This window comes from Cololabis saira, chromosome 21 (genome assembly GCF_033807715.1).
Source record: "Cololabis saira isolate AMF1-May2022 chromosome 21, fColSai1.1, whole genome shotgun sequence".
In the NCBI taxonomy this organism is placed as follows: Eukaryota; Metazoa; Chordata; class Actinopteri; order Beloniformes; family Belonidae; genus Cololabis; species Cololabis saira.
In genome coordinates this window covers 11,227,149-11,254,999 of record NC_084607.1, presented here as the reverse complement: position 1 = coordinate 11,254,999, position 27,851 = coordinate 11,227,149, and the positions used below count along the sequence as shown (strand labels likewise).

Here is a 27,851-nt window from a genome sequence, read left to right as displayed (position 1 = left end):
CCCCAACCTGCCCACTTCTCCCCTGGCTGTGGAAAAACAAACGGGTAGAGGCGGGTAGAGGCGTGACGAGCCGAGTCGGGCCGAGTAAGTCCTAGTGCAAAAGTGCCATTGGAGGTGCATAGGAACTAGGGCTGGGCGATTTTGGACAAAAATAAAATCCCGATTTTTTTTCTCTGAAAACCCGATTTTCGATTTCGATTTTTTTGGTAAAACTACAAAAGACAATGGAATAAATTGTTTAAAATATTGTATCTTTATTTTTAAAGAAAAATAGCAAACAAATTTCCCTATTGGGAATGAAGTGCAATTGAAAGATACTGTAAATCCTCCTTGAGTTTAGTAAAGTGACAACATTTACAATTTTCTTGACCAAACAAAGATGACTAGACAAGCTCCGTCTGTAATGCAGCCAGCTGCAAAAAAGGAAAATCGATTTTCCGATTTTCCTTTTTTAACATCGATTTTGATTAATAAATCCGATTTAGATTTAAAATCGATTAATCGCACAGCCCTAATAGGAACCCTTCCACACTACTGGTAAAGCACTACCGCTTTTGTCCAAAGGAGCCGCCAAACTCAACAAAAGCTGAAAGTTACATTGTGCGGCTTTAAGAAGAATGAATTTGAGAGTGAAAACTGACTTGTTGGGGGTAAAAAAAACTGCCTCAATAGGGTTATTTTGAAAAACCTCAGATTGCTGTAAACTTTCATAGAACTTGTGAATATCTATCTTTAGGCTACTCCATTGACGTGTAAGTTGTTAGTCGTCCTGGAACCTACACACACACACACACACACACACACACACACACACACACACACACACACACACACACACACACACACACACACACACACACACACACACACACAGTTGACGCTGCTCCATTCATTTGCGTCTCATCTGTCGGCGGACAGACAGACAGACGGAGCTCTAGCGGTCAAACTCGCCATCCTCTCCTCATCCTCGGAGTAAAACAGTCGGCCAGCTGCAGCCCCCGGCGTCCTTTTCTTTTTTCTTTTCCTCTTTTTCTTTTTTTTTTTTCTCTCTCTCCCCCTCCTGGTTCGGGTTGTTTTTGCACCGTCTCCGTGTGTGAGAGAGAGTGTGTGTGAGTGTGTGTGCTGTGGCAGCGAGCATGCAAAGCAACGAGCGACACCGAAACAACAAACCGAGGACAACATGGACAAACCGGCAACTTATATTTTACAAATGCACTTTATATTTATTCATCTTCAGTCTGGAACTGAAGAGGAGCGTCACGGGTGAGAAAAAAAAAAAAAGAAATTCCACTCTCGTTTGATTTCAGTCAGAAGAGGTCGAGAAAAAACAGACCTTGAACTTATTGTGCTTGCCTTTTGTTTTGGTGAAAACTTCCACTTTGAAAATACCTTTTTAAAAAATAATTAAAGGAGATGTCTTTTGGATTTAGTCTCGCGGAATGCTACGACGCGTAAAAGTCCGAGCGGTGAGTGGAACCAGATGTGAAGACAAACGAGAGGAGGAGGGAAGGGGCTTGAGGCTTACGCTTACTTTCTTTGATATTTATTTCTTACTTTAATGTCAGTGCATGCAAAAACCTTAGTGTAACACGGAAAACTAAGAACCTAAAAACGCACATTCTTGAGCCCTTTGTTTTCCTTTTTGCCCCGGATGGGTTATTTGGATGAATTGTGACGCGCAGACTGTGAGTGACGCTTCACTTGCCCGGCGGGCAGATGTGACCTTTGCATCCTGTTACAGACTGCAATTAACACGCTCAGTCCCGAACTGCTGCCAAACTGCTGCCAAACACCCGAAAAACACTCGAACATGGTCGGACCGATTATTGATTACTGATTATTATTACCTTTGATGTATTTTGGCCATGAGTCTTTCTTTTTATTTATTTATTTTTTTTAATTTTCTGATGAAACTTTACTAACTGCACCTTCGTGCCTGTCTTGTCTCCACATGAATGACAGTGACTAATGTCTACTAATGTCTACCTTAACAGTTGTTTGCAGATGCAAAGGCCCACTTTAGCTAAGGTCAGTGTCAGTGCACAATATTTATGTTTTTATTTGGAGCCACTGGATCACTGAAATATGCACCTTTTGTTTTATTTTGTAGATTTCAGAGTTGATAAAGGCACTATTTCTGAATTTTCACTTGCAAAATTGATCAAATTATAAGTTTCCTCTTTAGATTTGACAGTGCACAATATTTATGTTTTTAGTTGGAGCCACTGGATCACTGAAATATGCACCTTTTGTTTTATTTTGTAGATTTTAGAGTTGATAAAGGCACTATTTCTGAATTTTCACTTGCAAAATTGATCAAATTATAAGTTTCTTCTTTAGATTTGACCCCCTCCCAGTGAAGCTTTTTATTTCTTTCCCTCAAGTGGTCCTAATATTTTGCATTTAGCTCGCTGGGATTAGTTTGCTAACCTAACTTGAGTTTGAACTTTAAAATCACAGCCTGTTTTCCTTTAATACTGACTGCAGACACTTAAGACAGAGTTTTAAAAGACTGTAACACCTGCTCACTTATAAAGACAACAAAGCCGGAGTTTTAAGTTTCTGAATTGGGTTTGGGGATCTTCTGGGGTCACCATCAACGCAACTACCTTATTTCTTTGTGGATCAAATGGTAAACATGTTTCTAAATGGTTACCTTCTCATATTGTCATGTAACCACAACGTTTTCTAAGATATGCAAAAGACTGCCTCCAACTTTCTGCGATTGCCACCTTCCACTTAACAGCCGCATTAAGGGGGAGTCACCCAAACTAAAGCAAGATTCCTCCTGATTATCTTTAAACTGTGAAAATGTGCCTGCAACCTGAACTGGCTTGTAAAACTGTTAGGAGTAGCAGATTATTGCAGCACCACAAATCGTCCCAAAGGTATTTAAATCTTCCATCACACAAATAGGGGCCCCAAAAAAGCTATAGGGGGCCCTGGCTTCTTTATTTTAAATAGGCAGTCTTGCTAATCAAGTCCAAGTTACTGAAGTTGAAAATCCATCATCTTTCATTTACAAAGATTTGCTTCATAATGTGCTGTCGCTTTGGATGTTTGGTGAAAAATATTTAATCTTGTTTAACCTTGAAAATGATCTAACACAGGTAAACATGCCTGCACGCTTTTTCTTTTAAGAAACTGCTTTTGTTTTGTCTTTCGTGACCCTGATGTGTCCGTGGAATGCACAAAGGAAAGACTGAGGGTGATAACTGACAACAAGAAAAAGATGAAGGAGACCTTTCTTGTTTAAAACCACCAGAATTTTAATTCAACGTTTATTTGAGTTTTCTACAGTTGCATCAAGTTTCTAACCCTCATCAGTGGGAGGAAGTAGATCTGAATCTCAAAGAAAAAAAGGGGATTTTAATCACAAAGAAGAAGTAAAAATTAGTCATGGATGTACAGCCTTACAGTTGAACTTCTGAAATGAGAATCCATTATTTCCACACTCTGCATGCATTTTGGAGTGAAGGAAAGTTCACGCGCTTATTCTGATTTCTAAATTCATCACACACTTTCCCAGAGGTCTCACTTTGCTCTGTTTCTGAGTGTGGCTGCAAAATGCAAATATTCTCTTGTTGCCAAAAGCCAAAAGCTCTTTTTCTCGCTCCCCTGCGCTTCAAAGATGAGGTGAAAACCTACCCACGGTCTGGGTTTCTTCAGGGCCCAGACCACCATAAAACACCAACGAAACAAACACAGCAGGATGGAATTTTCTGCCTATTTGTCGGTTGCCTTTTTTTGTCTCACATGCCAGTTAAAGGTCTGTTGTTGTTGTTTTAATTCTTTCCTTAAAATGTTTGCTTTTGTTCAAACAAGGTTTAGTGAAAACTCTTTTGCTCCTACGTCATTTATGAGCCTTAGAATGGATGAAAATATTCAAACGTGAATGAAAGACCAAAAAATATCCCTCCCTCTAATTAGTTTTAATTATCTGACAGCATCGGTTAATTATATTAAACGCTACCAAACCGTATGATATTCAAGCATTTCTACCATTTCTAGCCAAGACTTGCCATCGATCAGTCAGCCTTCGTGGCTCCACTGACGACGGTGATGAAGAGGTGGGGGGTTCTGGGAATCTCTGCCTCTCTTGGCAAACACCGCTGGCTGTTCTTGGCTGCAGGTTTCAGCTTCTCTCTTTGGTAGGAAACTGTCTACGGCGTTGGACGGGGGGAGGAACGGAGGGGGTGGGGTGTAGAGAGGGCAAGAGAAGAGGATGAGTTCCCAGCAGGAGAGCTGTTGTGGCTTAGCTTTCACAGGGGCTCAATGGCTTAAAGTTAATCTGGAATTCTGCACCCTCTCTGATTGCCCGGGAGTTTTTTTTCTTCCTCACATCAAACATCCAGTTCAGATTCCTCCGGAACTGAATTAAAACTCTTATTCCAATGTACTCTTTCTTGTTTGGATGTTCAGCTTCGGGTTACCTTCACATATTGAAGAAAAGTGTGTTGCTTATTTCTGCCGTAGCATCTCCCATCAGGCCCCGCTGAAGCTCATCTATTCGATATGAGGCCTTTGATTAACGGTTTGAAAACAATGATAATAAAAAAAGGAATCAAGGTTGGTTTTGTTAGCGTATAGGCTTTGCCTCATTAAATTTGAATGTGGCTCTTCAAATACCTGTTTCGTTTCCGCTTGTAGTGCCTATAGCCAAGCACTTAAATGAGATTATCACAATATTGTAGTTGTCATGGTTGTAGTGCCAGACACACCCCTTTAATTGCACACCAGGGATGACTTATAGTTTATAATTGAGAGCAAGACTACACTAGAAGGTTTTTGAAATCCATTAGCATTAGTTATGTTTTAGAAACTGCAATGACTAACACACAGGAGTATGAGTTGATTATGTGATATATTTTATTATTTCTGCTTTTTTTTCCTAAATGGCCTGTTTTTAATAACATTCCTGATGCATTGTTCTGACTGCAGAAAGCATTTAGCCTTTTTAACACCTAATAGATGCACCAGACTTTGATTTTCCACAGAAACGGGTCTTTTTACGTGCATTCTTTCTCTTTTTCACCCAGCTCTGGGTTGTGTTGCATTAACAGGGGCGACGCATGGAAAAATGCTTTTCCTTGTCAATTGCACTAAAGTGATTAGATTCACCAGAAGCTTTGACTTGTTTTTACCTCCTGTTAAAGGGGCATGGAGGCCACTTTGTGAAGTGGAGTGATGTGAAGTCCCTAATTAGCATCTAACCTGCAGTTAACAGCTAAAAATAAAGTAATGTGGTTATGGAGACAACAGATAAGATTGTGTTACAAATTCTAGTTGTTCAAAGCAAAAGAAGAGGTGAATTTCATCAATCTATGAAAGGATGCCCGGCCGAATGGTTTATAAAACTGAAAAGGGAATTTCTCAGTGTCCAATTGAAAGGAATTGAGTATTTTATCATTTGTGTTGCATGATTTATTTACATTTAAAGATTCAACACATCTAGAGGACTCTCTTTCAACGAGGGAGTGGAGTAAAAACAGATAAACACACAGTGGCAGCAGCTGGTGCAGTGGTGCACTTAAAACAGTCGCAATGATGTGGAAATGGCAGCGTGCAAACAGAAATGAAAGCTGCTCACGCCCCCGTGTCGCAGATAATCCTGCACCCTAGCACGAAAGGAAGTCCACGGTCCTCCTTAGTGACACGACACGCTGGTAAACGTGCTCCCATTCCGACCTCTGCGAAACGGTGTCACGCTCAGAAAGAGCCGTGCGTTTGGCAGAGCAGTGATACCCAGACAGAGCGGTGAGAGCAGCTCGCTTGTTGTTTCAGGGTATTATTACACTCCACAGAGCACTTTTTAAACTGATGCTGAACCAGTCTGCTACTGAATTCCTGCTTTGTTTTGGACGAGCTCGCCCACAAAGTGCACAAAGAGAGGTGTGTTGATCCCCTTCCTTGAGATCACCGGCACTCTCACGGCGCTCCCGACAAGACGTTGTTGTCTCTGCAAACAGAGCGGGAGGTTTCAGCTGAGGGGTACAGTGGGGGTCCGGCAGGCTCAGGCACCCACATGGACCATGTTTTTCTACTAAATGTCCAGGGATTTATTTTTTTTCTAACCATCCTACTTGTAAACCTCTCAGTTGAGCCTACTGACTGGGAATGCTGAGGGTCTCTCTGTATTTCTCCTCTCAGATGTTTATGTAGGAAAATTGGTTTCAAACACTTTTAGTTTAGAGTCACTCGCCCTTTTCTGAGTCTTTTTGTCCACATTCACTTTGCAGTCCTTGTTTGTTCCGATGTCTACATTTTTAAAAGGCAGAATATAGAAAAGTAGAGGAAAACCACAGGTTTTGGAAGGGGGGGTGATGTAGAGCTTGTTCCCGAAATTCCAGTCACAGAGGCTGGCATCCTGCCCAGCGACATGTGTTAAACTCTGTGCAACCCCCCCCCCTACTCTGGTGACTTTCCTTTTGGTTGCCTTTGCCAGGTGTTTGCATAATCCTGCTCTGCAGGCAGGTATGGCTCCTCTGAAAATCAGAATGACGAATGTCAGCGGAGACCGTTCGCACTGATACGAGTTACGCGCCTCGCTGCTTGAAGGCCGTCGCCGTTTTCTCAAAGGAATCAAAGTCAGGCTTGTTAAAATCATCACTGGCTTGACTGAAATGAATCAGTCTCCCCTGCAGGGGCTAAAGGTGAAGATATGTAACCCCTAAAAACATCAAAATGCTGCTTTTGCTGCACTCCAATCGGACAGGATTAGACTCCACAAACTAGTGAGCATGATGGCTCCAGGTTTTTGGCACAGGTTGAATTCCTGACGCCTGGGAGATGATGCAATACTTCAAATGTGATTGCTAACATTGGTGCAGCTGCTTTTTTACACCGCCGTGCACATCATTGCTGCAGTCCCTCCCATACAGTATGTGGTCTACTTCACCTGATGTTTACTCCGTATTTTGAGGTCATTTTAGGATTATTACAAGCTGCACGCCACAGCAGCGATTCCAGTGAAACTAGTTCAGACCCAGCAGGCATCTATTATCGGAAATATTGATCCGGCGCCTGACCTGTTAGCTGTTAACACGAAATTCAGGTTTGGTTTTGCATCAGCCTTATTGACTCCTGCTGGTTTTTTTCCCTCCTCTCTTTGAACAGCACCGCAGGAGTCTGATGATTTCGCTTTCTACCTTGATGGCGCCAACGCGTGCCTGGGGGTGTTGGGTCAGTCCGTGGTGCTGACGCCCAACTGCGAGGACCCCCTCCAGCGCTGGAAGTGGGTGACCCGGGGCCGCCTGTTCAATTTGGGTTCCTCCAAGTGCCTGGGTGTGACCACCGGCAACATCACCTTCATGTGGAACTCCTCCCCGTTGGGCGTGTACACGTGCGATCGAGAACCCCCCAGGGTACGCTGGACCTGGAACTGCGCTCAGATGCTCGACAACCTCAACAGTATTTTTCAGTCGCCCTTCCTGGGGAACCTGACCTTTACGCCGCCGCCCTTCACGTTGAAATGGAGGCTGCACGGTGATGAGCGGGACCCGTGCGCCAAGTCATATCAGGGTAGGTGTCACTCACTCACTCACTCACTCACTCACTCACTCACTCACTCACTCACTCACTCACTCACTCACTCACTCACTCACTCACTCACTCACTCACTCACTCACTCACTCACTCACTCACTCACTCACTCACTCACTCACTCACTCACTCACTCACTCACTCACTCACGCAGGAGCAATTCTTCAGGCTGATGATCAAACTTAAACACGAGTTAAACACGACGGCAGTGTCACAAGCACAGGTTTAGCTGATCTCCACTGAGACTGGAACCAAGACATCACTTGTATTCATTGTACCTGAGAAAGGACTTCTAATGTCTATTAGGGGTGGGACGATACGGGTAACTCACGATTCGATACTGTGGCGATATGTGGCCCACAATATCGATAATATCACGATATTTTCGATATTTCGATATTCGATATATTGTAAGAAATTTCATCAACGATATATCACGATATATGAGACTGAAAAAGAAACAATACCCATCAAAAGGAAAACGTCTGTAGTTATGCATTTATTTATTTATTATTATTATTTTATTTTATTTTTTTTTTATTTTATTTTTTCTTCCTTGTCTGCACACATATTAATGATTGATACCATGACGGTAGAAACCAAAAGCATATATAAGTGCATTATTACTATAATTAATATATATACATATATATATACGCATACATATGCGTACACATACATAAATATACACATACAAACCCAGTGATTTTTTTTTTTTTTTGTGGGGGGGTGACGACATCCACTGCCAATCCAGGAAGCAGAAACACACGGAAACACACGTCAAGCACTGGAAATCTGCAACAAAAAACCACAAACAAAACACGAAACCGGCACGGAGCCAACCAAAACAACAACAGCAATCGACCTAAATCTTGAGATCTGATCGCAGTCTGAGCTAAGCTACCGCTACCGCTACCTAACCCCAAAAACTAGAGAGCCAGCATGCAGGTGAACAAGCCAGTGTGTATGTCTATGTGTGTGTGTGTGTGTGTATGTATATGATCATGCGTGTGTGTTATGCATTTATTAAATAGCAAAACTTGTAACAAACAAAACAATGCAAAAAAGTGCATTTGTGGACAACTCAAAGTGCGTGAAAAATAATATTACACTGTACAGCTGGACACATTCAAGTGTATGAATGTGGAGAAGGACAGTGAGGTATACCAAAAACCCATGAACCAATATCTGCGTCATGACATCTAGAAAGGAAAGCATACCATAGCACTAAATGGTAAGGCAAAGAGAAAGCTGTAAAAATGCTGACGTCCCACATGTGCCATGAGTGTCTGAAGAACTCAGATGGATCTTCTGCAATCAGGACTTCCTGGTCCACCTTAAACCTAACCTCACCCTCGGGCAAAAACTGGTTCTGTTGAGGACAAAACACCCAAACATATACCGCATTTTCCACACTATAAGGCGCACCGCATTATAAGGCGCACTAAATATATGGTAAAATACCGTACTATAGTGGCTGGGGTTGAGTTACGTATCTACCTGATGGAGCTGCGCTACAGGAAATGCTACAAAATCCTACAGCAAATGCAAAAAAAAAAACAAGAAGAAAAGTACTGTACGTTAAACTTTATTAACAAAATAAAAACCAGCTTTGCTCTGTCTCGTTAAATTCGCCATTATGCGAGTCAGTGTCGCTGCTGTTGTCTTGAACGTCTGTGACGATTTCTGACGTTTTTAGCGCCGTTACTTTGGCGACACCAACTACATTACCCACAATCCCCCTGACTGCAGTAACATAAATTACCTAATGATCATATATAAGGCGCACTGCATTATAAGACGCACTACCGATTTTTGAGAAAATTAAAGGCTTTTAAGTGCGCCTTATAGTGCGGAAAATACGGTAGTAAGTGGTGCATACACACAACCCAGTAAAGTGAGGAGAGCGTGAACCTTTACACAGCTGCAACTCAACAATAAGGGAAACTCTCTCTCGACAATAATGGACACGTTTAGAACTGAGAAGACGGATGGTTTGAAAGATGGTTGAATATAAGCCAACTATTTCAAACGGTAAAAACTAACATTAAGCAGAGCGGGCGGCCTGATGTTTCACCTTCAAACACCTTCACAACCACCTTTGATTCATGTGACCAAAACCAGGTAAACTCAAAGTGGACGATGGACTCTAATGACGGCCGAGAGTGATGGGAGGCTCAGCGTCAGGGTCAGGGTTCATTAGATTGAAGACATCATTGAAGCATCTCATTTCTTTTATTCATTTTCATCACCACTGGCGTTTTCTTGCATCCATTCAGGCATCCACATCACCGCAATGTTCTGTTCCATGCTGCAGTGTCTAAGTGACGGACAGAACCAGGAGAAAGGGGTTACAGAACCCTCAGAAACCCCAGTTAACTGGCTTCGGCGGAGGGATATGTGGAATGATTTCACTCATAACTGAATGCTTCCACTCCCCACCTCCGTCTGAACCAACGCACCACTGCCCAGTTAATTAAACCACATCACAATTGATTTTAAACTGTGCTTGTTTTTTTTTTCCTGCTCCCGACTCGACTGGTTTATCGACCCGTTGGTGCAGTGGCCCACTCCAAAAACTCTAGTGGTTGTGGGGGAACATTCGTTTTGGTTGCAATTAGCTATTTATGCCACTAGATATCACTACACACTTGCCCTTTCATCTAATAGTAAACAAATAGGTTTAATCTCTTGCGTCTCTACTGAACACAGGCACTAATCCCTCACGGTACCAGTGGAAAAAGTAAACCCCTCGAAACCTTGGAAGCAAGCTCTTGTTAAATAAATAATTAGCCGAACCCTCTTCGGCTGTACTAACCTGAAATAAATAACTCCAGTAGCTCTGGATCAAACATGCATGGTGATTAGGAGGAATTCTGTCTCACACTGTTGCTTCAGTTCAGCCAGTCGTGGGATGTCTGGCTTCCTGTCCGAGCTCTGACCGGGTCACTCTGCAAGGGAGGCTTTTTTTTTTCTTCTCTTGCGTCATATTACAGGAGAGTTTTATTCAGTGAAGAACCTGAAATGCACCTTCAATGACAAACTGGACATGTTTGTGTGTTTTCTGTAAGTCAGTGTTGCCTAAACCTACATTTCCAGGTTCTGTTTGGCCCACTCCTGAGTTCAGTTCAGCGCAGCGGGTAGATATTAATGTACTTCACTCAGGTGTTCGCATCCTTTCTCCAAAGTGCACTGTTAGGGCATGAAAGATTTATTCTGCATACGCAGGACCACTGCACTCTGTTTTCTGGTTCAAATAGCTTGTTTTTGTTCACAATTATAACGAAGGTGAAGATCCAGAAACAAATGCACACATGCTGGGTCCTGTTTACCCGTCTGAAGGGCGGTGGTTTGAGCTCCGGGAGTCTGCAGAGTCTGCAGATGTGTTGAAGGTTTCCCCAAAGACGCGTGTGGTCGTGCAGTGACCCCGGCGAGACGCCTCTTCCCGCGCCTTTCCGCCTCTGTGTGGCAGATGGACTCACTGCGGCGGACGCCACAGCTGCATCTCGTCAAACAGACAAAGAAAATGTTGCCTTAAGGGGATTTTTGAGGACAAGAGGAGGCAGTTAGGACGCCAAGGAAAGCCTTGCCAGTGTTTGTAAACTCCGGTAAACAGACAAAAGTTGTCCATACCCTAAAATATATTCCTGGTCCGTGTCGTTTTCCTTTCAGATTAAAGTTAACCATTGTGGCGCACGGCTAAGCCTCATTTCTGCTGTCGGTGGCATGTTTCCAAACATCAAATGTCACGGTCGCTCTCTACGAACAACTGCAAGGCGAAGCGAGCTCATGGGCAGTTAACAGGTTCTGCTTGACTGCAATTAAACCCAGATCTGCAGCAAACATGAGGCCAGAAAATGTCCCTTTTTATTTATTTATTGATTTATTTCATTATCTCTCCTCTCCTGCTACGTGGAACTGGGTGCTTTAACGTTTTGGACGTTCAACCTCCAACCTGGGTGAGCGTCTCAGTGAGATCAACAGGCTGCTGGGATGCCTCTGACATTAGTCAGCTGCGCTGCAGCCAGTCAACACTGGAGCTGCAGAAATCTTTCCTCTCTTATTCAGCGCGTCTGCCCTACTTTCCATTAGCTTAGCTTGTTTTGGTAACACTACAGATCCAGCCTCTCACTCTCTTTCTCCCTCTGGTTTGTCCTTTCTTTCCCTCTGTACTTTGCTTGTGGAATTTGGATAAAACAAGAATGGCAACCACGGCGTATTTGGTCAAAATTTAGATATCTGCAGGATCCGTCCTTTTTAAATTTTTTATGAAGCATAAATATTTAAGTATCATTGGGTTCTCTGCTCGTAGCTGCTGATTGTATCCTGATAAAGATGCTCGGTTGGACCAAAAAATCTGAGCATTTTGACTTTATTTTCCAACCTTCCCTCTGTTAACCACAGCATGACTTTACTGTTTTGACTGTAACATCATCCTTTGTTATTGCCGAGGTATTACACAAGCTGCTGAGAAACCAGATGAGGCGTTTCAGTGCAACACGGTTCCCGTCCAGAACCTCAGAAAAACCCGAGCGAAGGCCGTCCCGGTGGCCACATGCAAGCTTTTAAAGACTCCCTCGTGTGTTTGCTCTGCAGAGATCTACTCGATCCAGGGCAACTCTCACGGGCGGCCCTGTTACCTGCCCTTCCTGTACGACAACAAGTGGTTTCACAACTGCACGAGCATCGGCCGCGAAGACGGTCACCTTTGGTGCGCCACCACCTACGACTACGGCAAAGACGAGAGCTGGGGATTCTGTCCAGTCCATAGTAAGCCCTCGCCTGGCTGCACCCGAGTCTCCTCGCAAATGTACTCAAACCACACTGACTTTTCATCCCTTTCCCCTCGCTGTCAGGCAGCGGCTGTGAGGCCTTCTGGGAAACGGACCCGCTGACAGACAGCTGTTATCAGTTTAACTTCCAGGCTACGTTGTCCTGGAGCGAGGCCAGGCTCAGCTGCCAGCAGCAGGGGTCGGACCTGCTGAGCGTCACCAAGCTGCACGAGCAGACGTACATCAACGGTAGAGTATGCTCCGGCACATTTAGACACATTTAAAGAATGATTGGAAACATGCGTCAACAGATGCGTTGTTTTATGTTTTATTATGGCTGGTTAACTTGCACATGTTGCACGACGTAAATCATCATGGGTTGAAGCCTTGACTTTGAAAGTCATCAGCAAGTAAAAATGAGAGGCTTGGAGCCAGATCAGACATGATTAAGTCATTAGACAGCTAGTTTATTTAAAGATTAGATGATACGATGTCAAATCGATCAACTGGATGACAATTAGATGTTTATATCACAAAATCTGATCCATTACGATGATTGATTTGGTTCATGCTAGAGGTCAATATGAGACAATATCAGGTGTTAGCTGAACACAGTCACTCCAGGAATAAACTACAGTGAGTAACTAAACTGTCTCTTCATAGATCTGGGTTCAACGAGACAGCTAAATGAAAAATGATTTGGTCCTTTAATAAGATAGACATCCAGTGGATAACATTATCCTCTGATTGATATTTTCATTATGTATCGATGCTAAAGGAGCATTAATAATTGACTTGTTATATGGATGTAGATGGATGGATTATTACACTTATGCTTTTTATGATAATGTTTAAAGAGTTTGTCAACAAATTGGTCTGATGCAAATACACAGTAAATCCTGGGAGGGATTCACAAATGCACCAGAGAGGGCACGTAGCCTTGGATTTATATTAAACCTTCATATTTTGTATAAATTATCATACTATATTATCTTGAGCCTGGAATTTAGTTTCTCTAATTTTTTTCTCATTCACTTTGTTTCATGAAAAATCTGATTTGAACACATTAGAATTGGGAGGTTATTATGGGTTGTTAGTCCAGCATCTTTGTGAAAAGTCCCCCTCCTTTCTTCCAAAGAAACTCTGGGTGAACTGTGTTTGACCTCTCCTTGTACAACATTTGCCGACACTCACTCCTCTTCGTTCTTCAAGAATTACCATGCAAAGTGTGAACCCCGCTCTAAAGCCTCCTCCTGGGCGTTCCTGCACTTCCGCTGCGTTTCAAAGCCAGCGGCTTCACAGCCAAGATGAACATTTTCTTGCATGGAGATGTTAAAGAAGCAATATACCTGTGTGGGTGCAGTACGTTTAACAGTGACCATACTGCACAGCATACATTGAACTGTCAAAATGATTGTGTTTCTTCAGTTTTCTTGTATTTGACCTTTTAGAAAAATACCAAATAAATAGATATTTGTTGTATAATTTAGCAACCGTGTTGTGGTGCTGTTTCAGGTTTGCTGACGGGCTACAGTGCTGCTTTGTGGATTGGCCTCAACGACCTCGACATCAGCGGAGGCTGGCAGTGGGCCGACTCCTCACCACTTAAATATCTAAACTGGGAGCCAGGTTAGCCTGCAAAAACAATTCCAGCTCCTCCGTCTTTCTCAAGCATCTGTGATCTTTTTAAAAAGCGTTTCCAACAGAGGGCTGAGTGAGCTTCCATATTCACTTTTAGCATTCCTCGGCTCTCGGTTAACACATCCATTTGGCAGCCGTCCAGAGCGACCGCAGTATTTCACTGCTGATCCTCAGAGTACATGGGGATTCGTGTCCTTGGCATCAGGCATTTTCTGAGGAGTTTTGTCTCTCTTGCTCAACTGCAGACCAGCCGAGTCACGCTGAGGAGGAGAACTGCGTCGTGATCAGGACGGAGTCGTCGGGCCGTTGGCAGAACCGGGACTGTTCTGTCGCTCTGCCGTACGTCTGTAAGAAGAGGCCCAACGCCACCTTGGACCCCTTCACCACCGGTTCGTGTAAAAGGCTTTTGCTTCGACCCGTTAAACAAAAGGCACTGGTTTATCCCCCCCCTGACTCAACAAAGTCTAGAATGTGATTGGTTTCATGTTCTTCCTGCCACAGATTCGTGGGTAGATGATGAGAAGTATGACTGCGATGTGGGCTGGCAGGCCTTCCAGGCTGGATGCTACAAGCTCACCTCGGAGAAGAGCGACTGGAATGCAGCTCAGAAAACTTGCCAAAAGATGGAGGCCAATCTGGTCAGCATCCACACTCTACCTGAGCTGGAGTTCATCATACGCAGCCTGAAGAAAGGTGGTTCTTCTTTGATGTGCAGCTGCCGTGCTGTTTTCATTCACTGGTCCTGTAATCGCTTTTTTCTGTCTTAGGCCAGGTACACGTGGCAAAAACGGTGGCGTTTTCATGCGTTTTGGCCGTTCGTTTACACGAAAACAAAGCTCAAAGTCACCAAAAACGATCATTTCTGAAAACTCCGGCCAAAGTGGAGATTTTCAAAAACTCAGTTTTCACATTTGCTTGTAAACGTCCGAAATGCCATACTAAAAAGTATATACTAAAAAGTATACTTAAGTTTGGCACACCTTTGAGTAAATATGAGTAGTATGCATTAATTCGGACGTACTATTAAGAGCACACACGTCACTTCCTGCCGTTGGGAGGAAGTGATGTGTCACAGCAGCGGTAGCAGCTGTTACCATGGTAACAGCATAAGTAGCAGCTCCGCTCCGCTATTTCCCGTTTATTCTGGCCGAAGCAAGATGACATTATATAATATTATTATATACGAATATTATAATATTAATATTATATAATAATATTATTATACTTAATATTATACTTATGACATAAATGTATCACTTAGCAACCAAACGCCACTGCATTGCATTGTGGGAAGTTTCTGCTCGGCTAGTGTCCATCAATCCACACAAAAAAATTCAGTATGGATAGAGCATACTATTGAGTATGTTCTAATGTTTCAGACGCACTAAAAAATCTTGTATACTCATTTTGCATACTCATTAGGGTGGAAGTATGCAATTGCGGACGCAGCCCTAGGCTTCAGAACGTCACATTATGAGACAGAAACGTCACCAGCATCATGTGCTCGTCCTGTGTTTACAATTTGTTTGGCCACTGTCAATATTTTCTTGTTTTTTATCTTTTTTATATTCTAAAGTCACACTTAAAAGTAACTCCACTTCTCTGTCACTCCAAACGAAAGACTCTCGTTCCGTCTTGGAAGTAACTGGCAGTTACACGTGTCATTTGTTGACGTTTTTTTCCAGGATTCTGATTGGCTAGCATGACTTTATGCTTCACGTTACACTGCCCCCTGTAGGTTTGGCTGATCATAGCACCGTAACAGCGTATTTATGCGGGTTCGTGTAAATGATGCTATTTTTCAAAACGTAGAGGGGGAAATATCCATTTTTGTAAATACTATGTGTAAACGTGGCCTCAAACTGGCCCCCCGTAGAGGAACGGTTTTAGAGGTCTGTGCTGTAGGGCGAACTAAATTGTAGGAATAAAATGCACATTTTGACACTTTAATATTCCGGACAGGGAATTTAATAATTTTGGTGTAAATGGAAATATAAATCCTGTCACGTTCAGGCAAAAAGACTTAACTATGACAGTGGATTATAAAAGTATTAACCTAGCTCGCTTATAGATTAGGATTTAAGACATGATTTCCTGTATTATATTCTAAACACAGCCTCCAATTGTTGCTCAAACAAGACTGCTTGATTATAGAAGTACTCGGTTAATTACCAAAGTTCACTGAACAGTTCTTTTTTTTACCATATCCATCCTTTTTAACCCATTTATCTGTGTCCTCTGTCAGATATTGATCAGTTATGGGTAGGACTCCATGACACTGACATGCAAATGGACTTCCAGTGGACTGACCACACGCCCGTCATCTTCACCCACTGGCACCCGTACGAGCCCAACAACTTCCGCAACACCCAGGAAGACTGCGTGTCCATGTGGGGCCCGGTGAGTGACCGCTCACCCCCGGACTGACCCCTCCGGGCCCGAGCCTTAATTACCTGGCAGTAACAGACGTTTGCTGTCAGCGAGCGTCCTCCATTTGTATATGTTTACCATCTGTGCTCTCTGTGTCTGCTCGGATCGTGATGTGCAGGAGGGCCGCTGGGACGACAGCCCCTGTAATCTGACTCTGCCCTCCATCTGTAAGAAACCAGGAACAAAGAGCGACGGGAAGCCAAAGCACCAAGACTGCAAACAAGTACTACTCCTTTTGTGCTGTTCCTCTTTCCAGTCACTAAGATTTCTTATCAGCGTGGTTTTTGTTTTTCATGATGTAATCTACTTGGACTTTTTGCTGCCTCCTGTTCCAGCTGCAGAGAGTGATTGCTGTTAATTTCAGCTGCTTTTTCTGCTACTTCTCGTAGAATCCATCCTCAAAGGCCTTTATCTCAACAAGTTTTAACCTGTTGAGATAAACAAATGATTACACATTCGGATAAGTGCATTATCTTGCCCACGGCGTGCTGATACAGCTCGTAACTCTGTGGCCTCTCATACGTCACCATCTCTGAAAAAAATGTTCTCTTTGGATAAATTCATGACCGTCACAGACAGAGAATAGAAATACGTAGTGTTAGTGGGAGTATCTCTGCGCCCTTCAGATGTATTTGGAGGCCTGTTTTTTTGCGGGCAGAGCATTGATTTATGATGTAAATGATCTAAAGCTGAGGGTCATGCTGCTTCTCAGCTGCCACGCTCAACAAAGACCTCTGCAGGGATGGAGCATTTGTTTTAGTGTTGCCTCTCAGCCTGGGGAGCAAGGCATCGCGGCCAGTAATGTGACGGGGGCCACTTGGCCGGGCACACGGGTCAGGGCCTCGCAGTGATGCGGGTCGGCTTGAACAGATGAGATCACTTCAGGCAACATATGAAAAAAACAATGAAAGGCAGTCGACTGGCCGCCTCTGAAACGTTACACCACCCGGTCCTCAACCCATCTACCCCATCTAGTGATGGGCTCATCTCTCAGCAGACAAACTGGACTCAGTAATACTCTACTTTTCCTCCCTCGCTAAATACAATATCCATGTGCTTTATTTTTTTTTAAAACTGCTCCGTTTCTGTCAAATCTGCAGATGCATGTTTTCCCTGGCGGCGTTCCAGGCGTCCATCCAGTTTAGAATCACAGTAAACAGAGTAATCAGGAAATGCCTCTGAAAGCGGCGCTCGTCACAGTTTTAGTATCAAATTATATTGTGGAAACATTGTCCCAATACAGATGATTAGTGACCAAAATCCCCAGCTTCCCTCGGCTTTTTGTGGTGCTTTATAATAATATTCAGTGCATGTTTTAGCATTCTTAGCCACAATTGTAGTGTTTTAATTCACTCTCGCTGCTCCTGCCGCTGACAACACCCAGTCGCCGCTGTCTGCTCAGCGCAGAACAAAAACCTGAGTCTTGTCTGAGCCGAGCAGTCGCAAGTTATTTCAACCCCACATGTGCGCATTCCTTAAGGAAGGGTTTAAGGCCCCAGCTAAGCTTTGGAGATGCCTCGCCTGTCAATGCAAACAAGCCCCAGGTCAGTTTTAATCACGCATAGGTGCAGTTGATTTCTGTCTGGTGGGCGCTCTGCTTCTGCACGTTCACCAGCTTCAGCCCACAGGAGATGTCATCTCTGTACGCCTGGACTTGTTCATGACATGCTGCAGTTGGGATTTCACACAAAGAAAGATATGCTTTTTTTTCTGTTTATGGTTTGATTTGGTTTATTCCTGCTGGATTTCGCTTATCCTTATTTGTGCTGCTGGTGAAACTATAAAGTCTCGTCGATAAGCAGAGGTGTCAAGTAACAAAGTACAAATACTTTGTTACCTTACTTAAGTAGAAATTTTGGTTTTCTTTGGTTTTCTTCACTGGAGTAATTATTTTTCAGACGACTTTTTACTTTTACTCCTTACATTTTCACGCAATTATCTGTACTTTTTACTCCTTACATTTTAAAAACAGCCTCGTTACTCTATTTCATTTCGGCCTTGAAAAAAAAACTATCCAGTTAAATTGCGCCATCCGGATAGAGTGAATTTGGTTGTGGTTGTGGAAAAATGAAGGATGTTCTTGTCCAGTTTTGTTCTTACAGATTCCTGCAACTAAACTTGGATGTACATTCCAATAAACATTAGGATAAATGTTAACATGCCTCTGAAGTTTGACTTTTTGCACCATTACAATACTTATAGGCAACTAGTCATCATATCTCCTGCTCTCTGAAACACATGTTAATGCTCAATAGTACACATATATGGTTCTTTAATATATTTGCATTATACTAAGATGCATTCATTTTCAATGGCTTTTGTCCTTAATGGCTTTTTTCCCCTTACATTACTTTTACTTTTATACTTTAAGTAGTTTTGAAACCAGTACTTTTATACTTTTACTTGAGTAAAAAACTTGAGTTGATACTTCAACTTCTACAGGAGTATTTTTAAACTCTAGTATCTATACTTCTACCTGAGTAATGAATGTGAATACTTTTGACACCTCTGTAGATAAGGTGGATCTTACGCATTTAAACTGAAGTTTACCGACATTGATAAGTATTGTTTTTGAAGAGTTTTTGTTTCCACACTTGCAGCTACAGTACACACACCGTGTACTTTAGCTGGGACAGTGTTTGCTTTCTTAGTCTAGTAGTTTGTTTATTTGAAGAAAAGAAAAGCTTTATTTTCAAATGATTCTGAGCTTCCTGTGCTCTCCTCAGGGCTGGAAGTGGCACAGTCCGGCCTGTTACTGGGTGGGAGAGGATCTGCTCACCTTCGATCAGGCTAAGATCTCCTGCGAAAACCACAGAGCTGCTCTCGTTACCATTACCAACAGGTGTGTACGACACACACACACACACACACACACACACACACTAGGGCTGTGCGATTAATCAGTTTTAAATCTAAATCGGATTTATTAATCAAGACGATGTTAAAAAAAGGAAAATCGGAAAATCGATTTTCCTTTTTTGCAGCTCGTTTTGCAGCTGCATGCGTCTAGTCATCTTTGTTTGGCCAAGAAAATTGTAAATGTTGTCACTTTACTAAACTCAAGGAGGATTTACAGTATCTTTCAATTGCACTTAATTCCCAATAGGGAAATTTGTTTGCTATTTTTCTTTAAAAATAAAGATAAAATATTTGAAACAATTTATTCCATTGTCTTTTGTAGTTTTACCAAAAAAATCGAAATCGAAATCGAAAATCGGGTTTTCAGAGAAAAAAATCTGGATTTTATTTTTGTCCAAAATCGCCCAGCCCTAACATACACACACACACACACACACACACACACACACACACACACACACACACACACACACACACACACACACACACACACACACACACACACACACACACACACACACACACAATCCCTGACACACAGGAAAGCTACCCAGCAGAGACTGAGAGACGTGAATGTACTTATTTATCTATTTATTTTGGGCAACGCTGCCTCCTTAAAAGCTCATTTTCTCATGTGAAGGTTCGAGCAGGCGTTCGCCAGCAGCCTGGTGTTTGGCCGATCCGGAGAGTCCTTTTGGATCGGGCTCCACAATCAGGGCAGTTCCAGCTCTTTCCACTGGCTCACTGGAGACGAGGTGTCCTACACCAACTGGAATCGAGACCAGCCCGGTATGCCAATACTGCATATCACAATCAAATACGCCATCCAGCATTAATGGATTGCTGCTCGCTAGAACAAGAGCTGCTAGACACTTTGGAGAGCAACTTTGAGATTTTCTTTCAGTTGAAAAAAAAAAATCAAATCTGGAAAGAAAATGTGGAAAAAATATGGAGTCAGTTATCAGAGAAATAAATCATCAACAGCTTTAAACAGTCAAGAGAAATTGATATTTCTGTGTGAATCTCAGATATCTAATGATGAGGTTAGCTCTGATTCTTGGTCTTATAGTGTGTTTGTTTTAGGTTTGAGAATTAAAACGTCCACGCCACAGTACATTAATCGCTCACACGTTAGACAGCTTTTCTGAACTGTTTGAACTCTTTTTTTTTCATTTCCTTAACAACATCACCTTGGCACAAATCTGTCGAATAGGGCTAATTTTTTTTTCTTCTTTTTTATTGAAGAATCACAAGGGAAATACAACATATTTTAAAAAGTCAAAAGGTTATTCTGAGCACTAACATTGAGAATAAACACAAACAACCTAAATAGCCTTCATGCATTTTTAACAGACAGATACATATGAACATAAATACACACCTACTACCTTAATATTCTACCTTAATCACAGCGCCGCACACATATTCAGGTAATAAATGGGCTTTTTTCCTAATCACAGTGTTTTAGTGCAGTTTTATACAGATTCAAGTAATTTTTAAAAGTTACAAGAACCGGAGAAAGTCTTAAGAAATAACATATACGAATAAAATCTAATCAAATTCTTTAGTTTTAATTATTTTATTATCTGGTTGCATCGGCTATAAACGAGTGGCTGAGCAGCTGCAGCTACTGCATCTTGTCTTTTATTTTTCAGTTCATTTTCTCCTCCTCATCTCGATTCTTTCGTTGCTGATATGTGACGTCGTGCTGTGAAGCGATAAACAGCCGTCTCAAGACACAACCAGATTGGGAGTTGCCCAAATTATGATGTCCATTTTAGAAATAAGACCTCTTATTTCTTTTTTTTCTTTTAAAATAATCCACAATTAAGACAACCTTTTGAAGAGCCTGTGATCAGCAGTCAGACATCCACGTCATCAGAAGCTACAGTGAGAAAAGCAACAAAAAAACAACGCATAACCAGGAGAGCCTGTGAGGCTATGTGCTACTTCTGATGAAGCTATCAAAGGAAAACTCTCCTGTCATGGAATTTAAGTTCACATCAGTCTGAGATGTGGACAAGAAACAGTTTCCCTGCTTCACTGATTCATCCAGAGATCTGAACTGTGTGGCTTTCACTCAGATTAAAGTTTTAGCGTATCACTTCAGTTGATGCCCCACTAAAGGCAGATGTTTTATATCATTAAAACCGAACTAAAATCCCTCTTTCTTTTGTCATGTTAAAAGATGTGAAGCTTGTGAACTTATTTACACAAGGCATAGATATACAGACACGTTTTAGCCTATACAGGACTGTCTCAGAAATTAGAATATTGTGATAAAGTCCTTTATTTTATGTAATGCAAAAATGTCATACATTCTGGATTCATTACAAATCAACTAAAATATTGCAAGCCGTTTATTATTTTAATATTGCTGATCATGGCTTACAGCTTAAGAAAACTCAAATATCCTATCTCAAAAAATTAGAAAATTCTGGGAATCTTAATCTTAAACTGTAAACCATAATCAGCAATATTAAAATAATAAAAGGCTTGCAATATTTCAGTTGATTTGTAATGAATCCAGAATGTATTACATTTTTGTTTTTTTTAATTGCATTACAGAAAATAAAGAACTTTATCACAATGTTCAAATTTTCTGAGACAGTCCTGTATACTGTTACTCATCGACAAATATTTTCAAGACATTTGGGAAGAAAAACTTCTTCCATGTAGGAAGTTGAGACTTGACAGTGATGTAAGAATTATTTTTTATAATAATAATAATAATAATAATAATAATAATAATAATAATAATAATAATAATAATAATAATAATAATGCATAGGTTTTATATAGAGCTTTTCAATAAAATCCTCAAAGAAGCTTTACAAGACATTATACCACCTATGTGTAATATTAGTGCAACAGAGCCCAGACTGGAATGATTTTACCCTGAATCCTCACTGCTCCTGTCTTCACAAGCATCATGGTGCAACCTCTGCGTCCTCTGCAATCATCTGCGTTTCGCCCCCCTGCATCTGTTTCAGTGGGCATCCGTGCCGGCTGTGTTACCATGGCGACGGGCATCGCAACTGGTCTGTGGGAGGTGAAGGAGTGCACGACAGAGAAGGCGAAGTTCATCTGCCGTCAGAACCAGGACACGTCCCTGAGCCCCGAGCCCCCCGCCCCTCAGCCCACGCCGAGCCTCAGCGGCTCCTGTCCCAGCGGCTGGAAGAGCAACAGCTCCCTGCGCTACTGCTACAAGGTCTGACCCCCGAAGCCTGACACCCGCTAAACACTCGTTGTCTATCAGTAATACATAAAGACTAATGCTGTGACCCAGCTTGGAGGAACAAGACTGTGTGTTATCAGTCCTGCGTTGGTTAAGTGCAGCGTAGGAATGGGTGATATTTTACCGTTCACGATAAACCGTCAAAAGAGGTAAAAACGATAAATTCCCGTTGATGACGTTTTTGTGTAAAACGTGCATGAAGGAAGGAAGGAAGGAAGGAAGGAAGGAAGGAAGGAAGGAAGGAAGGAAGGAAGGAAGGAAGGAAGGAAGGAAGGAAGGAAATGAGCCAGAAAGAAAGAAAGAAAGAAAGAAGAAGAAAGAAAGAAAGAAAGAAAGAAAGAAAGAAAGAAAGAAAGAAAGAAAGAAAGAAATGAGCCTGAAAAAAAGAAAGAAAGAAAGAAATGAGCCTGAAAGAAAGAAAGAAAGAAATGAGCCTGAAAGAAAGAAAGAAAGAAAGAAAGAAAGAAAGAAAGAAAGAAGAAAGAAAGAAAGAAAGAAAGAAAGAAAGAACATGAGCCTGAAAGAAAGAAAGAAAGAAAGAAAGAAAGAAAGAAAGAAAGAAAGAAATGAGCCTGAAAGAAAGAAAGAAAGAAAGAAAGAAAGAAAGAAAGAAAGAAAGAAAGAAAGAAAGAAAGAACATGAGCCTGAAAGAAAGAAAGAAAGAAAGAAAGAAAGAAAGAAAGAAAGAAAGAAAGAAAGAAAGAAAGAAAGAAAGAAAGAAAGAAAGAAAGAAAGAAAGAAAGAAAGAAAGAAAGAAAGAAAGAAAGAAAGAACATGAGCCTGAAAGAAAGAAAGAAAGAAAGAAAGAAAGAAAGAAAGAAAGAAAGAAAGAAAGAAAGAAAGAAAGAAAGAAAGAAAGAAAGAAAGAAAGAAAGAAAGAAAGAAAGAAAAAGGTGGAGTTTAATTGGTATTTTTTTATCGTCATTTTTATCGTTATTGGGATAAATGCCAGAAATGATCGTGATACATTTTTTAGTCCATACCGCCCAGCCCTAGTGCAGCGTAATCACCGCTTTTATCACTTGTCGCAGGTTTTTCACTCCTCCCAGATGGAGCAGAAGCAGAGCTGGCTGCAAGCTCACCTGTTCTGCAGGAGACACGGAGCCAACCTGCTGAGCATCAGCGGGCCGGAGGAGGAGCAGTTTGTCCTCAAGGTCCTCCACGAGACGTTTGGGTGCGTGCTGAATTTCTCATCGACATATTATGTTGACTTGGATGGATTTAGCCAACTAAAGCTTATGTTTCCGGGCATTCAAGGGCATTAAACAAGACATTAGGACTTTTGTTTACTCCAGAAGGTAATAAAGTAAAGCAGGAACTGCAAAATGGATTACGTCCAAGCAGAGGTGCCAAGTAACGAAGTACAAATACTTTGTTACCTTACTTAAGTAGAAATTTTGGTTATCTATACTTCACTGTAGTAATTTTTATTTATTTTTTTTACTTTTTACTTTTACTCCTTACATTTTCACGCAATTATCTGTACTTTTTACTTCTTACATTTTAAAAACAGCCTTGTTACTCTATTTCATTTCGGCCTTTAAAAAAAAACTATCCAGTTAAATTGCTCCATCCGGATAGAGTGAATTTGGTTGTGGTTGGATGAGAAGTATAAACATAATACCATTCCGACACCCTATTGGTTTGTACGCGTCTGCTCTCTGAAACACATGTTAATGCTCAATAGTACACATATATGGTTCTTTAATATATTTGCATTATACTAAGATGCATTCATTTTCAATGGCTTTTGTCCTCAATGGCTTTTTTCCCCCTTACATTACTTTTACTTTTATACTTTAAGTAGTTTTGAAACCAGTACTTTTATACTTTTACTTGAGTAAAAAACTTGAGTTGATACTTCAACTTCTACAGGAGTATTTTTAAACTCTAGTATCTATACTTCTACCTGAGTAATGAATGTGAATACTTTTGACACCTCAAGGTTGCAACAATTAATGTCCATCTGAATGCAATGCTATTTAGCGAAGCACTGTTGTTGTTGATGATAATGACGCCCACAGGGAGTCCGAGGAGCACGAGCAGCACTGGTTCTGGATCGGCCTCAACCGCAGGAACCCCATGGACAACGGCAGCTGGAAGTGGAGTGACGGGCTGGCGGTGAGTAAACCCAGGAATCAAACCTCCCTCTGCTCCGACCCCAGTCGACAGAAGTCCAAATACAGTGCTGTATTTTCACGCTTCGCTTTTTTCCCAGTTAACGTACCAGAACTTCGGCCGCTACTACTACAACATACGCCAATGCGCTGCAGCCGACTTGGGCTCCATGACCTGGCTGGCCATGCACTGCGACCTGCAGTTGGACTGGATCTGCAAGATTCCCAGAGGTACAAAAAGCACGGGGGCTTTCTTCATTCAAATATTTTGATTCTTTGAGATTTGATTTTATATTGTAGGCTGTTCAAACTAGCCCCAAAGCTTGAATTAGACGGTTGAGGACAGGGCTGGGCGATATATCAAGATTTTAATATATATCGATATATTTTCAAACGTGATGTGGTACGAGACAATATCGTTTATATCGATATAGCTTATTTTGCGACAAATTGACTGTACATCAACGCTGACCCCTCTCGCTGGCAAAAAAGTACCTTTGTGTGCTGAAACCTGACAGTGTTGACAGGTTAGTTTTCCTGGCATAAAATCTGTAAAATGTACAGTAGTTGACTTGAGATTTGCTCAAAGAGATGCAATATCTGTTTACATGTTTTATTTGAGATTTGACCAAATGTTTTGTTATTTGCACAACTGTCAACCTCAGTGGAAAAGTCTGCCTGTTACTGTCTACATTGTATTAATTGCACAGTGTATTTTTATTTTAATTGTTATGCAGGAAAGGGATATTTGTTTTATTTTATTCAAGAAGCATTTTTATTCTATATATGCAGGCAGTTTATTTTTATTTCATTTGTTTTATACATTTTGATATTGTGCAGACCTCTGTTAATAAAGGTACCTGTGTGACATTTGGCACGAGGCTTTGTATTAAAACTGAAGGGTTTGCATCAGAAAAAATTAAGCTAACAGAGATGCTATGCTATAATGCTTTGGGGGAAACCCCAATTATGGCACAGAAAAAAAATATATATTTATCGAGTATCGCCATTCAGCTAGAAAATATCGAGATATGACTTTTGGTCCATATCACCCAGCCCTACTTCATTCAAATATTTTGATTCTTTGAGATTTTATTTTATCTTAAAGGTTGGTAAAACTAGCCCCAAAGCTTGATTCAACAGTTCAGGGGCAGTAACTATTGTTGTCATGACTACATTTGTACTCCTCTGTGTGTTTTAGGAAGTATTGAGAAGCTGCCAGAAGACACTGAAGGTCTGTCTCTTTTAATTTTTATTATTTTACACAAAAATTCTCCAATTCTTTTCCTGATTTTATTGGAGACTCATTTCCTTCCGTGCCACCTCTTCCCTCTCCACCGTCCCCCGTCCCTCAGGCTCCACCACGCCGGAGTGGATTGCCTTCCAGGAGGCTGAGTACAAATTCTTCGACCACCGCACCACTTGGGACCAGGCCGGGAGGATCTGCTCGTGGTTCGACTCATCCCTGGCCTCCGTCCACTCAGCCGAGGAGCAGGCGTTCCTGGCCAACACGTTACGCAAGGTGCACAGCACGTTCTTCATTTGTGGGGGATCATCCAATCAAAAAATGCAGTCAAATATCTAGCAGACCAAAAAAGGTCACACCAAATGTAGGTCATTGTGGTTTCCATGTTCTGCACAGAAACTATTAAAGTTTAAGGTGGTGTAACTTCATTTCCAGCAATACGGTGCTATAAATCTGCTTTTGTATCAACGAGCCTCGTTCAGCTGTTAACTTGTGACTAGGAATGGGCGGTTTGGACTAAAAAATGTATCACGATAATTTCTGGCATTTATCCCAATAATGATAAAAATTACGATAGAAGAAAATACCAATTCAACTCCATCTTTTTAACTATAAATCTATCTCGCTCTCAGATCCGCCATGTTTGTTACACAAAAACGTCATCAACGGGAATTTATCCTTTTTTCTTTCTGGCTCATTTCTTTTTCTTTCTTTCTTTCTTTCTTTCTTTCTTTCTTTCTTTCTTTCTTTCTTTCTTTCTTTCTTTCTTTCTTTCTTTCTTTCTTTCTTTCTTTCTTTCTTTCTTTCAGGCTCATTTCCTTCCTTCCTTCCTTCCTTCCTTCCTTCCTTCCTTCCTTCCTTCCTTCCTTCCTTCCTTCCTTCCTTCCTTCCTTCCTTCCTTCCTTCTTTTTTCCCTTCCTTCCTTCTTTCCTCCTGCTCTCTCCTTCTTTCTTCCCTTCCTTTTTTCTCCCTTCCTTCCTCCTTTCCTTGTTTTCTCCCTTCCTTCCTTCCTTTTTCCCTTCCTTCCTTCTTTCCTCCTGCTCTCTCCTTCCTTCCTTCCTTCCTTCCTTCCTTCCTTCCTTCCTTCCTTCCTTCCTTCCTTCCTTCCTTCCTTCCTTCCTTCCTTCCTTCCTTCCTTCCTTCCTTCCTTCCTTCCTTCCTTCACGTACGTTGTGCGTGGATTTAACGCAGAACCATAAATCAGCTTTACACAAAAATGTCATCAACAGGAATTTATCATTTTTACCGCAAGTTGACAAATTCTTACTTTCTTTTTGACGGTTTATCGTGAATGGTAAAATATCACCCATTCCTACTTGTGACGACGCTTGACGGTTTCCATGTCTCCCTCAGATGGGTAAGGTGGAAGGGGACAACTGGTGGCTCGGGCTTCACACGTATGAGAACGACGGGCGTTTCCGCTGGTCCGACCACTCTGTGCTCAACTACATCTCATGGGCCCTCGGCAGGCCTCACCCCATCAGCCGCGATCGTAAATGCGTGCACATGTCCGCCACTAAAGGTAAAACTCGCCGGAAATAGTCTTTTCCTGACTTGACCTTTATTGGACGAGCTTTCCTTTTTCACACGGCAACAGCGGACTGGACCGACCAGAAGTGTCACTCCGACCTGCCCTACATCTGTAAGAGAGTGAATGTGACGGGGACCGTTCCTCCCACGCCGGCATCGCCTCACCCCCCGTCAGGCTGTCCCGAGGGATGGTCTTCCTACCAGCACAAGGTGGATACACCACGAGGGTTTTAGTTTCACGCGGCTCGAATGATACAAGTGTTTTAATTCACGCAGCTGATGCAACTCACTCTGTGTTCCTCTAGTGTCTCAAGGTGTTTGACCAGGCGTCCCGGGTCACATGGTCTGCAGCCAAGCTGAAGTGTGAGGTTCAGGGAGGGGAGCTGGCCGTCGTGTCCAACTACCTGGAGCAAGGTAATGACAGCAGATGCAGCCGGGATAAAATTGCGAGCTTAGATTTATTGGAGGTTTTAACC

The 27,851-nt window shown here is 42.0% G+C and overlaps 1 protein-coding gene across 1 annotated transcript in view; it reads left to right on the top strand.

The window, feature by feature from the left end:
* Positions 1–924: 924 nt before the first annotated feature.
* Positions 925–27,851, top strand: part of mrc2 (mannose receptor, C type 2) — a 34,627-nt gene continuing 7,700 nt past the window's right edge. The window contains exons 1-20 of the mRNA XM_061711143.1: positions 925–1,263; positions 7,117–7,521; positions 12,139–12,312; positions 12,399–12,563; positions 13,830–13,943; positions 14,201–14,344; positions 14,457–14,648; positions 16,201–16,355; positions 16,504–16,608; positions 19,112–19,227; positions 19,885–20,033; positions 22,238–22,455; positions 23,514–23,656; positions 24,507–24,603; positions 24,701–24,830; positions 25,801–25,833; positions 25,955–26,121; positions 27,199–27,367; positions 27,443–27,585; positions 27,681–27,789. Of these exons, the coding sequence (XP_061567127.1) occupies positions 1,137–1,263; positions 7,117–7,521; positions 12,139–12,312; positions 12,399–12,563; positions 13,830–13,943; positions 14,201–14,344; positions 14,457–14,648; positions 16,201–16,355; positions 16,504–16,608; positions 19,112–19,227; positions 19,885–20,033; positions 22,238–22,455; positions 23,514–23,656; positions 24,507–24,603; positions 24,701–24,830; positions 25,801–25,833; positions 25,955–26,121; positions 27,199–27,367; positions 27,443–27,585; positions 27,681–27,789 (3,055 nt within the window). The 5' untranslated portion in view covers positions 925–1,136. The remainder of the gene's footprint in view (positions 1,264–7,116; positions 7,522–12,138; positions 12,313–12,398; positions 12,564–13,829; positions 13,944–14,200; positions 14,345–14,456; positions 14,649–16,200; positions 16,356–16,503; positions 16,609–19,111; positions 19,228–19,884; positions 20,034–22,237; positions 22,456–23,513; positions 23,657–24,506; positions 24,604–24,700; positions 24,831–25,800; positions 25,834–25,954; positions 26,122–27,198; positions 27,368–27,442; positions 27,586–27,680; positions 27,790–27,851) is intronic.